This window comes from Neopelma chrysocephalum, unplaced genomic scaffold, assembly GCF_003984885.1.
Source record: "Neopelma chrysocephalum unplaced genomic scaffold, ASM398488v2 Primary Assembly neopelma1_23b, whole genome shotgun sequence".
NCBI lineage: Eukaryota > Metazoa > Chordata > Aves > Passeriformes > Pipridae > Neopelma > Neopelma chrysocephalum.
Genome location: NW_020897692.1, coordinates 11,221,883 through 11,243,080, shown reverse-complemented (window position 1 = coordinate 11,243,080; position 21,198 = coordinate 11,221,883). Strand labels below are relative to the sequence as shown.

Here is a 21,198-nt window from a genome sequence, read left to right as displayed (position 1 = left end):
TGCAGAGTACTGCGTGTGTTCAGATCACAACCCCATTTGCCTCCACCCAGGAGTGGATGCTCCAGACTCCTGTACATCAGAGCCCAGATCCAATAAGCTCCCCAAAATGAGAACCATTCTTAGAGTGAAAAGCATTCACAACCCATGTAAATTAGCTTCACATGACTTAACTAGCACCATGTAGGAAATCTGTCACACAAATGCAACAGGAGTAGAGTTACATTTTCCAGGGAAACATATACTAGCCTTAATCATTCACTCCCATTTTATATTCCTCTGCCTCATGTACTAAACACTTTCCAAAAGATGAAGTTGGGGGTCCTACAGAGAGATTGTTTCTTCCTGTGTGCAAAGTTGATGCATCTCACTATGTTTCTATTTTTCCAGTGTCAGAGGAAAGGTTTCTGTACAAAACGTGTTTGATTTTGCAAACACAAATGATCGCATGCATTGAGCAGACAAATGTTCTGCTTACTCTACTTACTCTACTTACTTTGTGTCCTTTGCAATCCTAACAATTGTTTGGTAGAGCTAAATATTCTTTAAAAAGAGGAAATTGCATGCACAATGGCAAACACTAAAATAGATGTTGACCATTGAAATTTTATGATGTAGCATTATATGGGCACTTCAGATGTCAGAAGAGTTTAGATCCTTTATATTCCTGGCATAAAAGTCTGCATTCTAAGTCAAAATAATGGATGGCAATAGCAGGGTGTCAGCCTGGAGGCAGTTTGATACTAGAAAGGCATAGAGCACTTCGCAAGCAAGTTTCAAAACTATCTGCTGACAGATGGGTTTGTCTGTGATCAGCAGCTGAGAGCAAGGCTCTGTTCCACCAGCACTGCTGGCTCGGCAGGAGGCTATCTGGTCACACACGCCATCCCAGCTGGCTCTGGGCTTTGAGCTCATTGCACAGCTTGTCCCAGTCCTGCTGCACCCCCTGATCAGTCCCAGGTTCTCCTCACCTCTGCACTCCATTTCTAACGCCCACCTCTCCCAAATCAACAACCCTCCTAGGTGTCATCTCATATCTGCTTTGGCCCTTCTTTTGTCCATGTTGCCACACTTGGGCCAGGCTGGAACTGCAAGCAACACATCTTCCATCATCTGTGTTTTCATGGTCTCATCTCAGAGCAGAAAGTTGTCCTGGGACATCAAGAGGATCCTAATAATTACATTAGGAAAGCAGCCATGAGTTTATAGCAGTAAGCTTTGTACAGATGTGACATGAAGAAGGGAGGTTCAGGCTAAAAGGGATCACCTATCTCGTGAAGTTCAACAACTCAGAATCCCAACAAAGATGCAGCGGACTCTCACACTGGAGACCTCAAGGGATTGTCTCTACCCATCACAATTTTTGTAGCAAAAAACCAGCAGCCAGAACTATAATGTGCCACAAGAAGAAGAGAAGGTGACCAGGGGCATTGCCAGTGTCCGTACCTGGCAAGAGATGTGCTAAAGGGAATGCTCAGAGGATGCTACAGAGCCCATCCCAGTTTAAGTCAAGACAGGTGTAAGCAGAGTCATTAGGAAATGCATGTCCTCCACAGGGTACCACAACATAAAACCATGGAATGGTTGAGGTTGGAAAGGACCTTGGATATGTCAAGTCCAGCCTCTTGCAGGTCCAGTTAGAGCAGGTTGCACAAGGCCTGCTCTACTTCAGTCTTAGACACCTCCAAGCATGGAGACATCACAACCTCTCCAGGCAGCCTTTTTAGGGCCTGGGCAACCTCATCTTGAGAAAAATCTAAATCGGGCTGGGTCCCTAAGAAAAGGTGATGTTTACCACATACGATGCCTCATGACAGTCACCAGTGGCACCTGTGACCACCAGTGATCCCCAGAGGGGACTTATGCCAGACTGCCAGCTCCCTCAGCTTACTCTGCAACTTAGAAATGAAAGAGGAAGGAACATGATCTAGAGTTGCCAAAGTGGCCTGGATGTGAGCCAGCAGACAACTGGCTGCAAGACTTGTCAGACAAAGTGCAGTGTGGTAGTGGTGAGCCTACACACCTGCACTACTTGAGATTTGTCTGTACCACTATGAGACTTTACAATTACAGTATTCTCCATCCACATTTCAACTACTCCAGGTACCCACCACTGTGCCAGTACCAGAACTATAGGAGAGATCATGTAGGATGTCACAACTAAGGTCAAACAGCTTAACATTTACAGCTTTTCTTTTACTGCAGAGAAATCACATTATGTATCTACATAAAAATATAAAGGTACTCCATATGTTGTTATTTCTCAAGAGTACCTTCAACTTTAAGTCACATCAAAGGCTGGGAAAATCTAACTTGCTCATGAATCTTTTTGTTCATGCTTTCATTGGGATGAAGTAGTCCAAGAAACACATTCCTGAGTAAAGCAGCTCTTTCAACATTGTGAGACAAGGTAAAAAAACAAACAAGAAATAAAAGCATTGGAGGGAAGGGGAAGGGAATAGATAGGAATCCTAAATTCCAACTCACCTCCAAAAGTTAGAAATTATTCTGTGCACCTGGTGCGGTTGTCTGCTACAGGGGAAAGTAACTGGGAAGCAAAAGATGAAATTGGTTTAACAATTTAATGCTGTGCTAATAGACTACACATTTCTTTGATAAGTTTCTCTCTTTAAAAATTCCCTAAGCTTTTCACAGCAATAGATTCCTCTTGTGGATCTTAGAGACTTGTAACAAATGGTTGCCTGATTATAAAATTATCTGTAAATACGGCTTTGTAACATTTCCAGCAGAGTTCCCTGCTCTCTGTTGGCTCTTCATCTTCAATGAAGAAACACATGTAACATTTATAGTGAAGGCAGAGGTCTTGCAACTCTCTCCAAGTTCTCTAACGTTACAAAAAGCCCAAATATTTCTGTTTGTGCAAAGCAAAGCTTTTCCTAAAATTGTGTTTACTTACATACATGAAAAGGTACTCTGTGTGCTTATCAAAGGGGGTTTTGGTTCATAAAACCTTCAAAGCAGTGAAAATCTTCCATCATTATTTTAGTTTTGGTTTTTTGCCTTCTTTTGGTAAGTCAAACTCATTTGGTAAGTCAGACCTGATCTCCACTTTCTACTTAGCCAGTTGCCTACTCTGAGTGCAACAGATACAAATCGATTCAGTGGCATCTTGTTAGAACATGAAAATTTTGAATATTGAGGGAGAGAAGAGGCTGATTTTAATTTGCTGCTGAAGATATAGTGAAAAGGTGACCCACTGGGCTTTTTGGAGAGAAACAAATAATGAAGATAAATGTAGTAAATACTTGAAACATGACTTTGTAGGAAAAGCCTGAGAAAAAGACTTCAAGCTGGACTCTGTGCTGTTATATCTCAGGCAATACATTTTATATGGCATACGTAATGCACATTAAAAGACTTCATTTGGTGAGTTGCACTGACAACTGGCTTTGTTCACCTTTGTGCTTATTTAAAACAGGTTGCTCCATGCAGCTGTTAAAGAAACTGTGCGTGCACACACACACACACACACATTTGCACACAGGCTTTTTTATTACTTCTCAGATCTTTCTAAATAAGTCATGCTGCCTAGGTTTTAAATTATTTTTCTCTTTGCAGCATGAAAATTGCCCTACATTAGAATCTGCTGCCTTTTATGGAAGCAGGATTTAAAACTTTAACAAAAGCATTTCTGACTTTTTTTTTTCTTTTGGTTTTCTGCTTTCTTTTGGTTTTCTGCTTTCCTAACACTTGTGTATATTTTTCTGATAGCTGGGAAAGCTCCGCATCTCCCATACTGGTGCAACTCCCTTAAGTAAAAGTGATTACAGCTGAAGCAGGACCCATCAAGATTACTGTTGTGTAGTATGATTTGATCACTATTTTTTGAATAAGCACCAATAGTCTCATAGAAGCCTGCTGTGACCCTTTGACCAAAGCATCTCTGGAGCCAGGGGAAGAGGTGTCCAGGACCTCAGGGAAGTGCACATGGCAGGATGGTTCCTTGCTGCACTCTGTGGACCTGCCATTGTTAGTTCTGGCTGCTTCATCTTCCTGTGCTCCATCAGAGCACCCTGCTAATGCTGTCTTTACCTGCTCTGGGCTCCACTCTTGTTTTTCTGAATTACTCACGTTTGACGTGCTAGATGTTCTTGTGGAAAAAATAGGTGGAGGACTGAGCTCAAGGCCTTGAAAGCAGGGAGAACCATGCCTGTTCTCGGTTTATGCAGAGAGAATTAGTCTTTTGAGAGTGTCTTGGCCTCTTTTGCTCAAGGGGGGTCTGGGACGTGAAATTAAGCCTGACTGATTTTCACCTTTGTGTTGTTTTTATTCTGTTGGCCTAAACCTGTCTCTCTGCTATTCCTCATCCTTTACCTTCTAGGTCCCTCAGTTCAGTTCTTGCCCTGTTGCTCTAACTCCTGCTGACCTTTTCCAGACTTGCTTTTCTTTTATGCTTCTTCTCACTGACCCCTCCTCAAAGCAAGGTAATACAGCGACTGGCTGGGGTCGAAAGGCACCTGAGTCCTACACCTAAAACTAAAGGTTGTCCACTTCACTGCTTCCTATTTGACACATCACTGAAATGACGTATTTGATAGAGTGAATAAAAAAGTGGTCAGGAAAAACGAGAGAAAACAGGCTCCAAAGAATTGCTGCTTCATTTTAGCATCAAACAACACAAGTGATGGTGTCTGCAGTCACCAGGAGAGGGTCTCAAACATGGGAAAGTGTACCAAAAAAAAGAGTGAAGAGGTTTAAAATCTGGATTTAGGAAATAGCATCATTCATATCATTGCACACACTGGGATAGTCAAGCATGAAAAAGCTCACACAGCTGTACAACAGCAATGCAGCTTGAGAGCAAGACTGCTCAGGTGTAGTCAATATAAAAACTCATCTCTGTCAATGCAGGGTCTCAGACACTTCTAGAAATACAAGGTATGCGTGCACTTGCTTATATCATACTTGGCCACCTCAGCCACAACTTGACATAAGAATAAAACAATCACACCTACAAAAGTGGACAAAAATAAATAATCTCATGAAGATTCCTTCATGATTTTTAAACATGGCTTCCTGTGAGTGCCATATTCAGTGACTTAGCAATAATGAATCCTTAGCAAATTTTTCAAATGCTGTGGAAGAGCACTCAGCAGCTGCTTTTGTGAACTAAAGAGGGACTGATAGATTTTAACAACATCAGCACTGAGTAATCCCTGGTTGTCACACCACATGCTAATATGCCGTGTCTCAAATCTCAATCTGAAAGGCTATGAAGGTATTTCCATCAATTTTCAAGACACGACCCTGAACACAAAAGAGGACACACCTGCCTACCACATCCATCTCACAACCCCACCTTTGCTAGTGCTTTTTGCCCATGTATTCTGGAGGTGCAGCATAAATGAGCACCTCTCCCCCCCTCAGAAAAAGGAACAAAATACAAACCCGTCACAACTGTGAAAAACCCACCAAGTAAAAGCCCCCTACACCTACACAGAGCTTTTTGACTACCACATAGCTACTTAGAACAGCTCATGCAATTCTTAGGTTTGCTGATTGTATTAGATTTGTGTCCATTGAGAGGCATTATAGAATAGTCTGTCCCCACTGCACCCCTCCCCAGCCCTCACACAGGGGCTAGACATGCTCAAGGTTTGAGCCTGCTATTTTAACCTTCTACTTCTAGTTGCTTAGAGCAGGATCCAAAAAAGACTCCCATAGGTATCTGGAGTGCAATCAATGAAGAATTTTAAAAGGAGAGGATAAAACAAACAAAACAACCCAAACCCAAACCAAAAACAACAAATGCACATATAAATTCGAATATTCACAGGCACCTGATTTTTGAGCAGATCTGTATTTGGCTTGCCCAAATGTGCTGTTGCACATCCTTGGTAGTCCCATCATCTTGTCTGAGCTGAACATCATTTTTCACCTGAGGTTATTTGGGCCTTATGAAATACTTGGCTTTTGTTCTGAGGACAAGAGGTATGGGGCTGACCACAGCCATCACACAAGGATGGGAGTCATAGGTGTTTCCATTCGAGGAAACACAAGTGGCATGACTTTTGCACCAGCATCCATGTATTACTTGCTCCAGGAGTGGCATATCTGGTTTTATTTGTCTCCTCAGCCTGACATAATTAATTCTAGCTTGCACTACCCCTTTCCAAGATGATGTGCTGACCTGTTGAGTGTTTGAATGGTGAAAAAAAGGGCAGGGAAAACTCAGGTTGCAAGATGGAGAGCAAGCAAGGAGAAACCGGCCCAGTTTCATAAAGTAAGTGTGAATTAGAAAGAGCTGTGCTTGCCTTTGCCTTAAAATTTCTTTCTACCATGTCTGTGTTGCTCTCTGAATAACTGCAGAGCTTGACTTCCACTGAGCATACAAATCACTATTATTTTTAAAAATCTTATGGTGACATAAGTGCAAATGATGTCTCATGCACAAAGAGGCAAAAGTTTACAGCCTCCTTTGTAGTATCAATAAGCAATACTGACTAAAAATAATTCAAAATACAAGGGCATAATTAATCTGTAGAAATTATGAAAAAAAAGTTGTTGTTATTGTTAATATTATTATTATTACTACTACAACTACTATTATTATTACTATCATGAACCAAAATGCATACAGAAGTTATATAAAAATATAATCTTACAGGAAATATGTATAAGTTAATTTTCTGGAGAGAAAACCCTCATGCAGAAGCTATAACTCCACTCAAGAAACTGCTGTATGTAATACCTTTATAAATGCATGTATAAACTTCTACAGGTATATGCATTCACACAGTTCAGAATTCCTGCTCTGATTCTCATTAATCCCATTAATCAAGAAGAGCTCTACTGACTTCAGAGGAATTGCAACAATGCCAGCTTTGTGCTCATAAAATCCAGCATCAGGATGGCATGTTTACAGATTAATTATTTCCTAAGACCTGAAGAAGCTGGATGTAGAGAGCTTGGTGTGCTAATGATGGGCACAAGGCAATAGTGCTTGCCACCAAAAGCAAGTTGGACCGACAGCACTTGGTCTGTCAGGCCAGTCAAACCAGGGCAGACTCTTCTCTATTGTAGACTAGCCATGCCCACATCACATGAGCTGTGCAACAACAACTGCAAGCGGCAATACCCCGTTCTCCACACCATCCGCCTGCCTTCCACCAGTACAGACACTGTTCTTCCCCTACTGTTTTTGGAAACCAGGGTTGTATCCCAGTCAGTAATTTTCAAAATGAAAAAATGTTGAAAGCAATGCATCATTTTAAAATGAGTTAAGTCATCTAGGAAAAGACTGACATTTAAATGATGAAAGAGAATGCATCTATCCCTTTCCAGTTCCTCTGAAAATAAACATTTTAAATGGAACTGTACAGGAACTTTCATTCTGTAATATATATACTTGTCACCAAGAGATACTTTTTCAGCTATGACATAATTGCTATCATCAGAAAAGCATTGCTGTCATTCTGCTATAATTTAGCCTCATTTTCTGCTCATTTCTTTATCTTTTCTCATTAGGGCATTACATACTCAGCTATGTTACTATTAATCATTCCCTAACATAAGCAGCTGAATAACAGAGCTGTGTGAGTAATTGATTTTTCAGTTTCAGAGCTGAATCAAAAATTCAATAAGTATCAAGAAAAAAAAAAGTCTTTATTTTTCTCTCTCATTCAAGTGAAAAAAGTGTTTCATGTGGATTTCAGTGAAACATTTGTCTTTCTCAAATCAGTAATTTCATTTCCATCTTTGTCATTTTAAGAAAAGCAACAGATAGAGAGGACCATATCTTGACACAATTCACCAAACCAACAAATCCTCACTTTTTCAGAAGATGAAGTGACCTGCCTGGACCAATGAATTCCTGTGTCTGGGGTAATTTGAATACCCAGACACTGACCTACAAGAAGATTTTCACCTCCTTGGTGAAAAGAACTCAAAATTATGTGACTTGCAAAAGTAGAACAATTTTGCCCAGGAAGAATGGGAACAGACACTCCAAGGGACCAGTGATGTGACCAGGAGGGCCTCCTCACAGAGGTGGATTCAGGTCCCAACAGGTTGACTGAAGGATTGAAAGTCTCCCATGGTGCAGGTGAATGACATAATCACAAGGTCATTTGATATGGTTCTTTGACTGGCTGGTCTTGTGAACTAAGCCACCAGATTTTTTTTGTTGACATTTATAATAATCTTACACCCATGTAAGATTTAATGTTTTCATGTTTTAATGAGTTTTTAAAAAGTTAGTTGAAACACTAACTATGGCAACACAATATTATAATCAGGCACCTACTCAGGTACTTTACAAATATGTGGTGAATTATACATTTTGCATTTCTCTCCCCTCAGATTTGTACAGGCCGCAGCAAATTTCAAAAGAACACTTTGTTTGGATATGTGCACCCCCTGGATTTTTTATTTCTGTCTTACGATTTTTCCACATATAAGCCTTCAAAAGAAATGAAAACTGAAATGATGCAAATATAAAACTAATTATTCTCCATTGCTGCTGGAGATACTGCGGGAATGAGAAGGGAATGCACAACTTAGCACCCTCTTGGGGAAAGAAGATGGAAAAAGCATTACATCTGTTTAGGGTTAGGAAAGCTTCTATATAACCCACTGAGTCACAATAACCCCTCTAGTCAGATGACATCTTGAGGTTATTCGCACAATTTAGTGGAAATTATTGGACTCTATAGAACAGGTCTTGAATATTAGTAGGGCATTAATGTAAGTAGTAGGTCATGTACTTCACTAATTACTCTGTGCATCTCTGCACAGGTAAACTTTCATTTAAACGTAAAGCAAATATCCAACATGTCCAAAGTTGAGTGCCTATTATCATATATTTATACTTGTAAATAATTGGCATCTATCTAAATTTTTTAGAAATTCACTGAAACCTGGCACTTTAACTGAAACCTGTTTCTAATCTTTCTGAATGAGGAAGCAATTTTCCCTACATGACCCTGATTCAATTCTTGTTTTCTTTGCCTAAAAAAATGACAACTTAAAACGATTGCCTCTGTAGAGCTGTGAACTGATATATAATAACTCTGAAACATGCCAAAGACCCTTTAAATGTTAAAATTTTTACCTATTGCACCCTGGACAGAGTTTGAGTTCATGAGCAGATTTTGAATGAAGTCATTTTTTCCCCTGTCTGACCCTGGGAGCATTTGAATTGATGATTTTAGCAAGTAAAGTTTCAGGAATAGTGAACTACATATAGTTTTGTATAATAATTCTCTCTCAAGGGCTGTGAAGCTGATGCCTACTTAGAAAAAATTTTGGAAGAATAGCTGAAACAACACATGATACCATTTTATATAATCCCAGAAGTGACTGAAAGACCGGACAGTTTTGAGGACTATCCAAGTGTAAAGAGATGGATTTGGATTAGTCCCAGTTCACATTGTGTAACACTTGCAATACTTTCATATTGTTTCTCCACAGTCAGATGTGGCTGTTTGTTCTCTCATTTTTAAATTACCTTCAGAGCCATTTTGTTGGAACTTGGGACCAGATTCATTAGTTAAAACATGAACTTTGAACTGTCGCTGCCTTACAGTCAGATGGGGCTGTAAAACAGGACCTACAAAATGGATGACCTTCAGATTTACTTAACTGTGCAGAAATTGTATTTGTCATTGCCAGGCTTTTTAAATTATTTATTTTAATAGACTACCACAGAATTTGTGATCTGTGATCCTGTGAATATACTACATTTATAGAAAATACCCAGCATTTCCAAACCATACAGATAGTATGTCAGCCTAAAAGAAAAGAATAAAAACTGTACTGCTGCCCTTGTATTCTAAATGATAAGATTAAAAGTTCAGAGATGCACTTACTGAAAAGTAGACCAAGAGTGTCTCACTACTCTACTACAGCCAGTAATGTGCAGTCAGATGAGTAACTACTGTAGGCAATGGTGTATTCCCACAGTCCCATTGGGCTGGCTTTTCCTCTTTTGGGGTCACAATTTGGATACCGGGGCACAGAAACAGTCACCATACCAGAGTACCAATATGGCTAAGAACTCTTGGGGGAAAAAAAGATTGCGAAACTATTTCTGTAAAGTAATTTAATTTCCAGGCTTTAAAGTAATCACCAACAGATTACACAGTTATGGGCCAAGTGTAACTATGGGATCTTACACCTCACCCCAATATCTCTGTATAGGGCTATTCTTATCACAAAATTTGGTCTTACAGTGGTAAATCACAGAGATGTATTAGTCTGAACACTTTATATTTTTGGCTTGATTGTTCTGTAAATGAGTAATTGACTGATGGATACTCTGCCCTGCTGTCTTCCTGCCAGCTTCTTTATTTTACAGTCTTCATAAAAATAATGAGAAAATACAAACTGGAGAGGTAACACACATAAAATCTCCAAGCTATATTACACTCCAGCCTTTGCAGTTGCTTAGGTCCATGAAATAGAGGGAAACAAAAAGGCAAGCACTTCCCAATGGAAGACTTGGTGCTGCCGTCTTGTGGGAAAAGGAAGAAGGGGAAGTTTGTTAATAAAAGCAGAAAGGCATAAAAGGAAAAAAGTGTTTTAAAAACTTGTTAACATCAACACTCTCATTTTTATTTCAAGACAGCTATATGCTTTATTGCTCACAGATCAGTTTCCTTTGCAGGTGATGCAGGCCTAGAATTACATCACCAGCAGAGCAGCCAAGAGCATCTTTGTGCCAGGATGACCGAAGCCAAGAGGAATGTATTATCACAGACCTCCGAGGGACTTGCCAGTGCATTCCTTGCTGGGGATGCTGAGATGGGGGAGGCAAAGAGGAGACAATTTTACATGAAGACTGACAGGAAACTTTTTGGAGGAAATATCTGGGGTCACAGTCTTGCTGTCTCCTCTAAGCAGATCTAATTATGGCCATGTACTTCAAAAAGAAGGTTTAACTAAAACCAGATTTAGCAGGGCAATGCTTAGGAACTACAGACTGAATCCTCGGCCTTGCCTTGAGGAAAACATGAAATGCTTCAGTGCACTGGGAACACTGTCGCTGTGGTTGTAAAGAATAATTTGAAGCAGCATGGAAAGCAAGAACCAATTTAAAATCCTCATCACTTCAATTAAATCTTACAATGAAACATGGCTAAGCATAATATCAGTGCTTTAGGACAGACAACACTTAGACACTGGGTGTATATTTACTGACACCTTGTGTGGTAGGGTGACAGAGTCTCAGCAGTCTCACGGGTCGTAGTGGAAATGATCAAACTACTCACCAAGCAGTCACATAGATCCCCCACAGCAGAGCTTCAACAAAGCCTTTTTGCCATATCACACCCTCTATTCAGCAACCCACTTCCCGTGCTTATAAAAGAAACTCCCTACTCCCCTTTCGCCCCATTTTTGAAGTCTTTCAGGCTATTTCTTCAATCAGTCCTGGATAGCAGTGGTCCTCACAGTAAGCCTGCTTCTGGACCATTAAAATCAATGGGAGCTTTCCAGTGCTTTTAATAGCAGCAAAATGTGCCGTCAACAAACGGGATTAAAAGAAGGGTACAAGACAAATTGTTCAGAGATTAGCACCTCTAAAAATGTCAGCATTTTAAAGCTTGTCTCCTAGATCAATCAAGACGTCAAAGTGTTAAGGCTACACAGAGCTCTACCCTTTTCCACCAGAACAAAATCCCTGCTGATCAAATGAAAAAGTTTATAATTGATCCTAAAGATTCCCCCCACCCATCCCAGTTCCCTAAAGGGGAAGGCAAGAGGGCTGGGACTAGGCAGAACAGAGAACAACCAAGTACCATTTCATGTTAAGCCTGCTTTACACATGAATTTTTGGAGTGGGGAAGTACCAATAGCTGGTTTAGCTGCAGCCAGCTCAGCTCAAACTCAGACCACCAGCTGTCTGCAGTAGGAAGACTAATTTTATCCCTGAGGCTGCTGCTGCTGCCTACTCTTCTGCTCTCCAGGTGTCCACTGCAAGCCACACTGTCAGTGCAGTTCTGACCAGGCCCCTCATTCTCCATCTGTCAGACCAGAGACTCCTTACCCCACCATCTGCCACCCAAGGTCTCTGAGAGGGCCCAGGGGCCTCCAGCTCTTCTCTGTATTTCTCAGCCTCCTAAGGAGGCTCCAGGAAGATGTCTGCTTTTGCATTCCTGGGGATAGGAGATGATCAAGAACAACTGGATGTTACAGAAACAGCAGCTGAGGTGGGCAAGCATTAAAAAGGGAAATTTAGTCACATAGAAAAATAGAAAGTACTGTCTGTAACTTTCAAACATCATTAGATATTATTATAGCATACTATAGGGAAATTTGCAAAACACTTCAGCCACCATGTCTGCAGAAGCACCTTCCACTAAAAGTAGCAGATTTCTTTCATCTCTATCTGGCAAAGGGTTGTCACTACTCTTTTCCTCTAACATGCCAACTTTTTCCACAATCTTTCTTCAGGTCAGTTGCACTTGGTTTTGCAGAGCCAACACCAACAGCCAGGCCCTCCAGCTTTCTCCCTTTACCCTCCCAGCTGTCTACATGTTGAATATCCCAATGTACAATGTCCACTTTCTTATACTTTTCGTGCATAATTACTCTTGATAAATCATGTTTTCCTGTTACTTCCTTCCTGTGTGAGGCTGACCTAACAATTAGTCCCTTCGTAGGAACGGTTTGCTTTCATATCATGTTGTTGTAGGTGGATTAGAGATAATGTATGAAAGTGTTTGTAAAAAAAATATTCCAAAGTAAATACATTAAAAGAGTGCTAGACATACATTAGAACTGAGGCATATTTCTGGTCTTAGAGAATTCCCCTTTTTCCTTTGTTCAGACTTTCACAAGACAGCAAAAGCAGATGTGGCCTGCAAAAGTTGATGTGGACAATGGTTAGGAAAGGTTGATAAAATACTGTGAGGAAAGAAATCACTGAAATTACTTAGATCCAGGACAGGAATTATTACTGCTCTCATTGTGGCAGACTGCTGTGAGATGGCCATCCCACAGCACTGTTCTTCTTCTGGCTCACCCTGTCTCATTAACATTATAACTGTGAGCGCAGCAGAGTGGCTGACGGGCAAAGTTCACCTCTGTGTCCCTTTTCGTTTTCATGGAGACTACAAGTCTGTTCAGTTCTTAATAAAATAACCCTCAAAGCACCACAGTAAAATGAATTATATACATAGTGGTACTTATAAAACTAGAATGCCTGTGCAGGACCTTGAATAATGCCTTTGAGCAGGTCAGTTCTCTGTCCCAATATGCAGATTAGGTGAGTATGAGTTTTTTGTATGTTTTATCCTACTGCAACTTAATCTTTACACTTCAAACTCTTTCTTTTTGACAAAATCTATTGTCACTTTGGGGCTTTCCTAAGAAGTCATCCCATTGCTCTTTCTTTCTTTGTGAATATAGCCCTCAAATACTACTTCTAGTTTTTAATACTTACAGAGATGTGGGTGCAGCCTCAGTTTCATATGCACTCAGCAAGCAAAGGTGAGGAGTTAGGATTGTTTAAGACTACATGCTAGTAAGTGGTTTACAGCCCATCCTGATTTTGCTAATCTGCTCTGTGAGTGATCTGGGAGGAGGACTCCCAGAAGAGGGAGGGAGGTGCATCTTGGTTTTTTATGTTTAGCTAAATACCATATCCTCTGTGCTTGGTGGCTGCTGACTTGAAGCAAATTTTCTCACTAGTGCCATAGACAAACAAAGTGGATTAAATAGCAAACATCAGGTTTCTGGTTTACTTAACATAAATCAACAGGGCTTCAGCACTGCAATTATTCCCCTGCAGCCACCAGTACAGAGGCACCGGTGACTAAAGCCAGCAGGCTTAGTTGCTCTTAAAGATCTGCTTTCAGGAGAAATTCAAACTCAAATTCTCCTTTTTTTATTGCTGTTTTTTCAAAAATGATAAAATGTAGAAAACCTGAAGTTTGAAAGAGCAAAAAGGGTAAGAGAAAAAGCCCAGAGATGAGACTTGATATCTTGGTAGCAGTAGTAATGTAAGGTGAAAATCCTTTTAATCACTTCATTGAAGGAAGTCAGTTCAAACCACGTCATAATCTTATTTAGTGGCCTTCACAAATTGAGAGGGAATAATAAGAGGGCAACAATTGTCAAATTAATGTGAATATGAAATGTAAAGACAAATGTAAATGGTATTTTAATACCACTTTTACTTTTGTAGCATTTTAGTGGCTGCATGTCCACACATACATGGATATTCAGCATAGAGAGAAAATGGCGGCTATGAGAATCAGATGTGAAATTGCTCTTTACTTGGAAATACAACACATTTTTTATTTTCTACTATGAGAATCAAATTGCTAGGATACAGAAGCATTTTTTTCCTTTAACGTTTGCCAATCAATCCAGGAAAATAGAGACAGAAAAATAACAGCTATTAACCAGAAAATATGGTCACTGTAGCTCACGTGCCACCTACTCAAAGCTGGCGCTGAACTGAGCTCAAGAAATACACCAAACAATTTCACGCCTAGCTTTTTGCAAAGGTCTGCCACAAGCTTGTGGTTTCCTCAACAGCATTTCTTCTTTGAACTTGCCTTAAGTGTTTTTCTCAGAGCTTTTTTTTTTAAAAAAAAAGAAACACAGCATCATGTATTGATTTCAAGCAATTTGGTATGAGCATGAAAATTTCACATTGAAAAACTGAGTGCTCAATCTTCACCTAAGGTAATTATCTTTCTTTTCTTAGAGACACAGAGACTCTTCCCTCAAGCAGGATAAACACTTGGAAGAAACAATCTTGAGTGAGATAAACACTGCAGATACCACAGGCTAGGCATGTTTTGTAAAACATGAAAATATTTTCTTCCACAGGAACAGAGAACTTGCCTGAGGCATGTGTCTTCAAAGATATTAAAAAGAATGCAAATGGTTTGTGACTTTTCAAGCCTAAATGTGAAGAGCATGGCAAAGTCCCACCACTTGTGTGTTAGTATCCTAATATGTGTTGTGGTTTTCCTTACCCTGTCTTCCTGCTGTGATAACAGTGCTCTGGCCTTCATGAAATGTAGCACTTAGCTAAGCAAGCCAGTCCCAAACTTAGCCAACATAAATAACAGCTGATCAAAAGCTACCTGGAGGTGAACCCAAAACGGGCATGACTAATTAAAAACAAATCCATTTCTTAATTCAAGCGCACACTACAGGAACATTCAATGGTATTCCTCCAGCTCTAGACTTGCACAGTAATGTACTTACTAATAACATGAGTGGACTGACATTTGCAAATGGTTTACACGTGAGTTTAGTGTCATTTGAACACAGAAAATACCAGAACAAATCACTGCTGAACTGACAAACACTGGGACACTGGGTATAGTCTTTGCACTGTCTCAGGTACTCACCTCTCCCGCTCCTGTTCCAGGAGATTGGTAAAGTCATCACTCTTGTTCATGTAATCTGTATGTTTATGTTTCTCATTTTCTAGCTCATAAACTGTGCGACGATGGCACTTTTCTGCCAACAGGAGCTGTTCCAGCATGCGCCGATACGTCTCTTTCTGCTTTTCTTCAAGTCTGTCTAGCTGGATTGTAGGAGATGAGAACAGACTGTTTTAAAGGTCTCCTTGATTACTTCATCTGATTTATTAACCAACAGTGTTCTGTTTGGTAAATGTGAGTCCCATAGTTTTACATCTTGGGCTTTACATAAAGTAGTGGCTAGAAATAAGAATAACTGTCCTGTGAAAGTAATGATTTATCTGGATGACATATTAGCAATAAACATTTGCACAGTTTTCACATACACAAAGGGCAGAACTTCACTTAGTTTTAGGGTAACAAATTTGTTGCAGTGCAGAATGTCCACTGTGGTGAGGTGCTGTGCACCCTTTTTTCATTTCACACAGGAAAAGCTGTAGCTGAGAACTCTGACCCTGGGAGCCTGAGTTCACACACACATACGGGGACTAGACACCTACATGTGGAGCGTAAAGTGTAATCTCAAGGCTGAAATTTGAGTTATGCATCTTCAACACACCTGTACAACTGCTGAGATAATCTATTTAGATTCAGTACAGATTCAGTTTTACATTACCAAATACAATTCATTATAAGCCTGTTTTTTTACAGAAATTATCTTTCTTTATTTGCAACACTTTACCTTTTTTGCCTTCTGTATTTTTTTTAATTAATTTAATTTGCCAGTTTTTATTCAAACAAACACTAAGACCAGGAAGGTGTGTCTAAAAAGATGCTAGGGCACTCCAAACACACCATGGCTGGTTCTTGGGTGCAGATAAAAATCTCCATCCTCCTCCCTGCCAAAGCAGCTCACAGCCCTGGTACTTCTCTGCCTGCCTGCCCCCGGCACAGTGTCTGGCTGAGCCTGCTCTGTGCACCCCCAGCCCTTACCATCTTCCTTGGCCCCAGCTGCACCAGGCAGTTGTTTCACAGGGTGCCTCAGCAAACTAAGGAAGTAGGAGAGCAGGAGGACTCTGGCAATTTGATCTCCAGAAACTGACCATAGCAGTCAAACAGTCATTGCATTTTATAGAGGAGACAGGTTTGGCTGATCTTTTGAGAGTAGATCTTTTGCACTTAATTTTGTCACCATTCTATTTTAGTTTCAATGTAACCCTTGTGAACCTACACATGACAAAGTTTTACTTTTTTCACTGAGGTCCTTGTCAAATTATCATAGAAAAAGGTCTTGCTAAGCTCTTTTAATCTTGTTTGACAGTAATTTTTGCATGCTCCCACATGCTAAGGTTGGTTTGCTTTCCTTATTTACTGTCATCCCCAGAATTCCAGGAGACACTTCAATGAGAATAAACAGTATAAAGATATCTCATGGTAGACACAATTCCTGGTAAACAAATTAAATGTTCTAATAGGAGGAACTGTGAAGATTTGGGCAACCACTACAGTATGTTGTTGCATGCTCTTTCTCCATGCCCTGGACTATTATGAAACTATAAACATGAGCAGTGGGTGTTTATTTTGGCGTTCACACTGGCCTTAGACGTTCCCAGGTCTATTCCACATTCATTTATTGCTTATATTTTAAAGCAAGGGATCAAGTCCTATAGGTCTCTTTTAGGGGCTGAACTGACTTTGGAGATCTAGAGCTTAAGTGATGTAAAGTGAATACAGATTTATGATCCCATAAATATCGTCAATCTCCAAAGGTCTTCTTTTCTTAACTACCCACATGATAGTGGTCTTGTATGCCAAGAAAATCAAAGAGTTCGTACCAGTGCTGTGAGCAATAGAGGTTGAAGCCTATAATTGAAAGGAATTTAAAACCCAGAAGGTAACACCCAGATTTTGGTCTTGCTTAACAGCACCAGCCCTAAGAATCATACAACCTCTTTATGGTTTGTGTTCAAATCCAGTGACTTCACTTACAAATTATTCTGCGTTTGAGCGAACAAGACTTTCTTTGATTTCTTGTCATTGTACAAATAGTGTGTTATCCTCTTGAGTGCTTTGCACATGTTCAAAATATGTGGAGTCTCACTTCTGGTTAGGATTCCCCCTGCACAGACATAATGTTGTAAATCAATTACCTCTGAAATTGGTTTTTCATAGACATCTTCCCCTATAGACTTTTCTTGGGCAAGGATGGCATCCCTGTGTAGCACTCGGAGCACATTCTCTGGAGCTGCAGACCCATAATGAGCTTCTAAAACTTCAGGTTTGGTTTTCTCTGTCTTCAGCATGTGGATCACATCCTCTCTTGCCTGTAATATTGCAAATCACTAGCATAAGCCAACCTATTAACCAACAGGGAAAACAGGGAAAATAGGGGCATTTCATATGTACAGGCTGCATACACAAAAATAAAATAAATTAGAAAAATGCCAGGCTGCCAGTGCAAATATAAAAACTTTGGGAGCTATCAGAGTAAACATGATCTGTGCAATACAAATGTTGTCTTAAAGATATTAAATATTCTATTCCTGCCTGCCATTACATTTGAACAATATGAATTTTTATCTGGGTTGCAACTATAGCCAGGAGACATCATTGTTTCATCTTATTTGTTGCCCATGCTGTTCCCTGAGAAGCATAAGGAAATGAGTAGAAGCAGCAGCACAAGTGAGCTAATATTTCTCGGACAGCTTTAAATCAAGTACTTCCGAGACACTCCTACCCAAATCTGTGACTAAATACTCTCTTCAAGTAACTTTTGAAGTAAATTTTTGTAGCTTTCATTTCTTTAAACAAAACCCTAGAAAGGTTGCAGACCCTGGCTAACCAGCACAACTGGCATCAGACATGGAAAGGCTGAGCAAACCCTCCTGGCAGTGGAGGAGGGCTGCTGACCCTGGAGCCAGGGCTGGGGGCCAGGGTGCACCTGTGGCAAAGGGGAGCAAAGGTCCCAGCTCCTGCTCCGTGCTCCCTGCCCCAGGTGGGAGACCCCAGTTTCAAGCAGCAGGAGCAGACATCTGGGCACGACGAGACTGTTCTGCAAGGCCACCTGGTTTTTAGGGCTATGCTGTGGACATACACTTAATCCCGAGCTCTTTTTCTAATGATACTTGCCAACATCTGTTAAACCATCTGTAAAATGGGGGCAGGGCACCTGCTTGTCTTTCAAGATATGTTTATAAGGCCAAGGTCCAGGGAAGGGCTGTAAAACCTACCAGCTTTTGGTGGGCATAAGGGAGCTCCTGGATTTCCCTGGAGAGCATCTTTCCCACAAGCTCAAATGGATGGGGAAGCAGAACAGTATGGGCATCAATTTTTCTCTCGCCTGCTTTTCTGACAATGTATGTGAGCTTGGGAAGTAAATTAAGGACTAAGGAAAGGTTCAGACATTTAAAGAAAAAATCCTTTACAAATCCTACCCCTATGTAAGCAATGACTGTTTAAGATTTATGAACTGACCAATGCATCAGGCTTTTTCACAGTGTTCGTAATAGCACTCAATATTATCCCTGTAGCAAATCTTAAATCTTTACCCAGTACCACAGAGGCATCACAGTTCTACAAAACGACCTGCTTTTAAAATGAGCAAGAAAATAATTTCAGGAAATGGCAAAGACCCTTTAATTCTTTTTTACCTTTAAAATAAAGTAGTCTAACATGACAATAAAACAAAAAATGAACTTGAGGCAAAGATTATGCCACCCAATTGAGAACTAGCCCAATTACACGGGGCTGGTGTATATTAGAAAACATATCATTTTGTAACCTTAAGTAAAAGCTATGCATATGTCTGCAAAATACAAAATACAGATTGGAGTGTTATTCATCTTATTCCAAAATGAGAGTGGGAAAGGTACATCACTCACAGATATCACAACTAAGTGAGCTAGTCTCAAAGAAAGTCAGAAGAGTATGTACACGTCAGTACATCACATCCTGAAACTGTGCCACTCTTAGTACATGAAAAATGTCATTTTATGAAAGTTTTAGACAGGTTTCAGAATGTACAATTTTTTCTATCCCTGTAAAAATAACAGATATGTTAGTGTCTTCATCATCATGAGGCCAATGCTTCTAAACTGAAGAAAAAGCTCTTAAAAAGTCTAGTAGGACAGCATGGGAGTATGGGGGGGATTTCTAAATGTCCAGATTTTATGATGTGTTGTCTTAAGTCCTTAGGAAGGGACAGTTTTGAGGCCATACTTGCCTCCTGTCCCAGTGAACGAATTTGGTATCCCACTCTGTGCCTCGCAGCGGGGGCCCTGTGCCACAGGCATGCTCAGGAAGAGCACTGTGCGAAGGGAGCACTGAAAACAGTAGGATGAGGGGGCAGCCCCCTTCTGCCCTATGTACAAGGCCCACAGCCAATCATATTGAAACCCCATTTTGTTTTGATTCTGAGCACACAAAGCTTCAAGCCTCACACACCCCATTCCTAAGGGACAGGCACACCTCAGACTCTAGGCTTTTTAGGAGGGGAGGGGGATGAGTTCATTCTTTCCCATTGAAGCTGTTGGGCCCTGGATGGCATAATTAAACACTGACAGGGCTGGGCAGAGCAGAGAGAGACAACTCAGGCTTGGTGATTTAGCACTATGAATAGGGAGAGCAAAGAGCTGGTCTCCAGTCCCTGCAATGGTTATTTGATACAGAAATAGCTGGCAGAGGCAGCTGCTCTGCCCAGTTGTGCCCCAGCCCTTGCTCAGTTGTGCACTGCCATGCGTCCTTTCCTTCAGCCTCCTTAGTCTGTCATCACTCACAATTAAAATGGAGCAACTTCAGCATGAGGGAATAAGAGTCCCTGAAACAGCTTATAACTTGCTAGCTAAGAAAGGCTTCCGGAAGCTGCAGGTTTGGGTCCCCCAAGAACCAAAGGGAGCCAAGTCAGGAGAGTGGGTGATGATGAATGAAAGAACTGACATCCCAAGAAGGAAGAAAGGTGCCCCAAACTCAGTTCAGAGCTTTCAAGGAAAACACTTTCCTTGCTTCATTTTTAAAGGAAAGCAGTGACACACCTAGCTCCAAGGGGACAGGCGATAGGACTGTCAGCACTGAACACCTCTTGCTGCAGCCCAAGAGGAGGGTACCAAGGCCAGAGACAGGCTGGGTGGCACCATCCCAGTCAGTTCTCCTCTCATGTACCCTTTCTTGGTTACCCAACACTCTCCTGGCACTCTGGATTTGGATCATTAATATAGCAAAGTGCCTTCTGCCTTTCATGTACTTGGCCATTTCTCCTATCATTATCTTTTCAAGGATATCGGTTAATTCACCAAGTACTCGGTTTCCACAGACTTATGAAAAGCAAACTGACTGACAGGCACTCAGGTTGCTAGGAAGCATTGGACCGAAAAGGGAATTTCATGCTAATAATAAACTAGAGGCAAATTTACTTTTATTTGATCAGAAACAAGCCCCATCATACGGACATTCTGAAGTGCAGTTGACCTAGGTGAGAGAGAGACCCAGGCAACACCTTAGCCTTCCATCGGCCTCGGGGTTTGTGAACTCCAGTTAAATCTCTCCAAAATTTCTCAGGATAATGTAGAGGCAAGGAGCTGAAACAGCACGCCTGTCTATCTCCTTGATTTCATGTTTCCTCCAAATGACTAATTTTCCACTGAAGCGACAAGAAGAGGACTCAGATAGAGATATTTTCTTTCAATGTATAGCGATCTGTGGAAAACAGACTATTTTCAGAAAACAAATGGGAATAATCCTGCAGAGGAACACTTGGGCTACTTCAACACACATACCTGGAAAGAGGCATGAGAGGCTCAAAGTGTGGGGTCCTAGTTAAGAAGAGAGAACCTTTCTGGCAAGCTGTTTCTACTAATGG

At 40.8% G+C, this 21,198-nt stretch overlaps 1 protein-coding gene across 3 annotated transcripts in view; it reads right to left on the bottom strand.

The window, feature by feature from the left end:
* The window catches only part of FILIP1 (filamin A interacting protein 1), a 106,305-nt gene that overhangs the window by 27,112 nt on the left and 57,995 nt on the right, over window positions 1-21,198 (bottom strand). For all 3 annotated transcript variants that reach the window (XM_027697071.1, XM_027697080.1, XM_027697087.1), the window contains 2 exons: window positions 17,495-17,668; window positions 15,330-15,508 (listed from right to left, as the gene is read on the bottom strand). In XM_027697071.1, the coding sequence (XP_027552872.1) occupies window positions 15,330-15,508; window positions 17,495-17,668 (353 nt within the window). The remainder of the gene's footprint in view (window positions 1-15,329; window positions 15,509-17,494; window positions 17,669-21,198) is intronic.